This window comes from Pundamilia nyererei, unplaced genomic scaffold (genome assembly GCF_000239375.1).
Source record: "Pundamilia nyererei isolate P.nyererei 1_Seehausen unplaced genomic scaffold, PunNye1.0 scaffold00608, whole genome shotgun sequence".
NCBI classification, from domain to species: Eukaryota; Metazoa; Chordata; class Actinopteri; order Cichliformes; family Cichlidae; genus Pundamilia; species Pundamilia nyererei.
Window position 1 is genome coordinate 13,671 of NW_005188009.1, and position 2,788 is coordinate 16,458.

At 38.5% G+C, this 2,788-nt stretch overlaps 2 protein-coding genes across 2 annotated transcripts in view; one reads left to right on the forward strand and one right to left on the reverse strand.

The window, feature by feature from the left end:
- LOC102201228 (uncharacterized) overlaps window positions 1–2,788 on the forward strand; it is a 71,793-nt gene that overhangs the window by 11,972 nt on the left and 57,033 nt on the right. The window lies entirely within an intron of this gene.
- LOC102200945 (probable E3 ubiquitin-protein ligase ARI8) overlaps window positions 486–2,788 on the reverse strand; it is a 6,593-nt gene continuing 4,290 nt past the window's right edge. The window contains exons 3-4 of the mRNA XM_005754621.2: window positions 1,238–1,393; window positions 486–999 (exon numbers count right to left, since the gene is read on the reverse strand). Of these exons, the coding sequence (XP_005754678.1) occupies window positions 541–999; window positions 1,238–1,393 (615 nt within the window). The 3' untranslated portion in view covers window positions 486–540. The remainder of the gene's footprint in view (window positions 1,000–1,237; window positions 1,394–2,788) is intronic.

Genomic DNA, 2,788 nt, shown 5'->3' on the forward strand with positions numbered 1-2,788 from the left:
GTGGCATTGTTCTAATCCCATACGGGAGCAGCCAGTCACTTACTGACTAGCACTGCAAAACAGAATTGTTGAAGTTTTAAATTTAATTTCAATTCAGGTTCAGTTTTTTCTTGTGCGCAATGCATATTTTCTGTGCGCAGAGACCGTGCCAGCAGTGCGCAATTGCGCACGTGCGCAGCTTAGAGGGAACATTGTTCCCTATGTTGGTAATGTTGCTTAGCAATATAAATTCCAGGTAAGTACTATTTTCAGTTAAGTGAGCTATCAGCAAATGCTGTGTAAAACTGGGAATAAACTCACTGAAGACAAACTCGGCTTAAATTCATTTTTACTGATGCCCCTCGGTGATGTCTCACACTAATTGACAAGCAACTCCTTCAATAGTAGCACTTTCCTGAATCATTGCATGTTTTATATGAAGAAGATTTTTTTTTCAGATCTCCACAATAAGAAACAGATAAGAAAAGACCGATAAAACACAGGAAAGAAATTGTCTTTGATTTTATTTTTTAAAATTAAACATTTATCCTTGTGTTTGCATTATTTCTGCTGCCATACAGGTATGCAGGTCTGCCTAGGGGCAACACCACTGGAGCATGCTCCATAATACTGCCCCGTCTTTCCTGCACATTCACTAGTGAGATTCAAGCATACAAAACAGAACTCTATCTTACATCTGGGGCAGATGACATTTTTACATTTCTTTCTGTTATGCTCCACCAGTGACCCACAGGTGGGACAGGCACGAATGGAGGGACAACCACTGACATCCTTCACAGACTCAAAGATGATATCTTCACAGTTTTTCAGGGCTTTTAGTGCTTCATTGCTGCAGCCATCATTATCACAGCGGTCTGACCGTGGCCGTGTACCCTTCCATTCCCTCAAGCACTGCCAGCAGAATTCGTAGTTCCGACCTTTTTTTCTGGTGCACAAGCTGCAGCAGACACTCAGGTTGGATACATCCTTTCTCACAACAGATGAGTTGCATCCAGGACACTGTGATATAGTAGACAGTGGATTATATCCGTATGCATAGCCATTAGTTTTAAGCTAAATCAACAAGGTGTTGCCAAAAGATTGAAGGGGGCATTTTGTCACATACCGGAAAAATGAAATGGTCAAAGGTACCATAAAATTCAAATGACATTAAATAAAAATAAAAGAACAGACTGAACAATTGCATTAATATTATTAGTCAACTAAAATTTCATGATTGATAGAGCATAATACTCACTAATTTGGAATCGAAGAAATGCTTGGAAGCATTTAAGGCCATGGTCTTTTCAAAGTGCTCCATTTCCTCAGGGGTCAGAAGTGCCATTTTACGAACCTCTGCATAACTCCACTCCTTATCACACTTAGGCTGGCCACACACAAATTTGCTTTCACCCTGTATTGAAATATGAAATATATATATCAATTTTTTTTAGAATGTCAGTTTGGAAACAAAACACTAAAAAGTCTTACAGTGCATCTAGACAGCGATTCACTTGTTCTACATTTTGCAGTGTTACTGCTTTATTCCAAAATGGATTAAATTAAATTTTAATAAGTATTCACACCATTTGCAATGAAACTCAAATTGATGTCCACCATAATGAATTAATTAAATACACCATTAAGTAATTAATTAAATGTGTCAATAATTAATTAAAATTGGAAATAAAAAATTAAATAAATGTTTACGACACATGTAATTAATTAATTATTGCCACATTTAATTAATTATTTAATGGTGTATTTAATTAATTCATTTTGGCACAGTTGACTCCTTCAGGTCTCACCATGAAATAATTTTATCTGTCAACCTCACCCATCAAACTCAGGGGGCGGGGTTAACGCTGATCGAGTCAAAACCATTGCTTTAGCCTGGTGGCCATTGTTTTTAGCACAAAACAACCGCCATGTGGAAACTAACAGAACTGAACCTTGAAAAACCCTGTTTGTGTGTCACCAAATACCATTTTATTATTTTTTAGCTGAAAATGTAGTGGTTTAATTTTCAGATGTCTGGTCGGTTTGTCAAGATAGAGCCTCTTTGCAAAAGTGCGTCGATGATTTCAGAGACGTCTGCGCAGTCTCACGGCAAAGCGTGGGATAGACCCGCTTGCCTCGCAAGCAATTGAGCTGTTATTAGAGCACGTGTTGGTTATTACCAGCGACAAAATGCAGGTCCCGGTACACAGCTTAAGGAGGAGAGAGAGCAAATAATAACGATTAACATCTGATCTTTGGGTTTTTGTTCAATAATCAGCGTGACCTGCGTATAAACGCATAAAAGAAGTAACGTTGGTGTTTCCGTCATGTAGTAACTGGTAGGTTTAACTATACAAAGGTTGTTCGACACTATAAAACACATACAGACTTCATGATGTTGGGCTAATATTTTATTGTTAATATTAATCATGAGAATAAACGGCCCTGTACACCACGGAGCGAGGTCAGCACCACGTTATCTTCAGCTCTCTGAGTTAACCCAGAGTTTCACAGCCGAAAATGTCGGCAGCATCAAACTAATCTAACAGTCATCTACGAATAATTCACGTGTCATATCAATATGATTTTACAGAAAATCATAATTATTACTGCCGACTATTCCAGAGACGTGAAAATCTACAGCATAAAGAACACAAAAATATAGCAGTCTAACGCAACACTGTAGGGGAGACCGGGGATAGTTGTAACGCGGGTCAGTTGTAACACTTCCAATTTCTCCAATCAGGGCTAAGTTTCAAATGATGTGACTCATCCTGTGCATGCCCAACTCAGTTCTGCTATCACATGT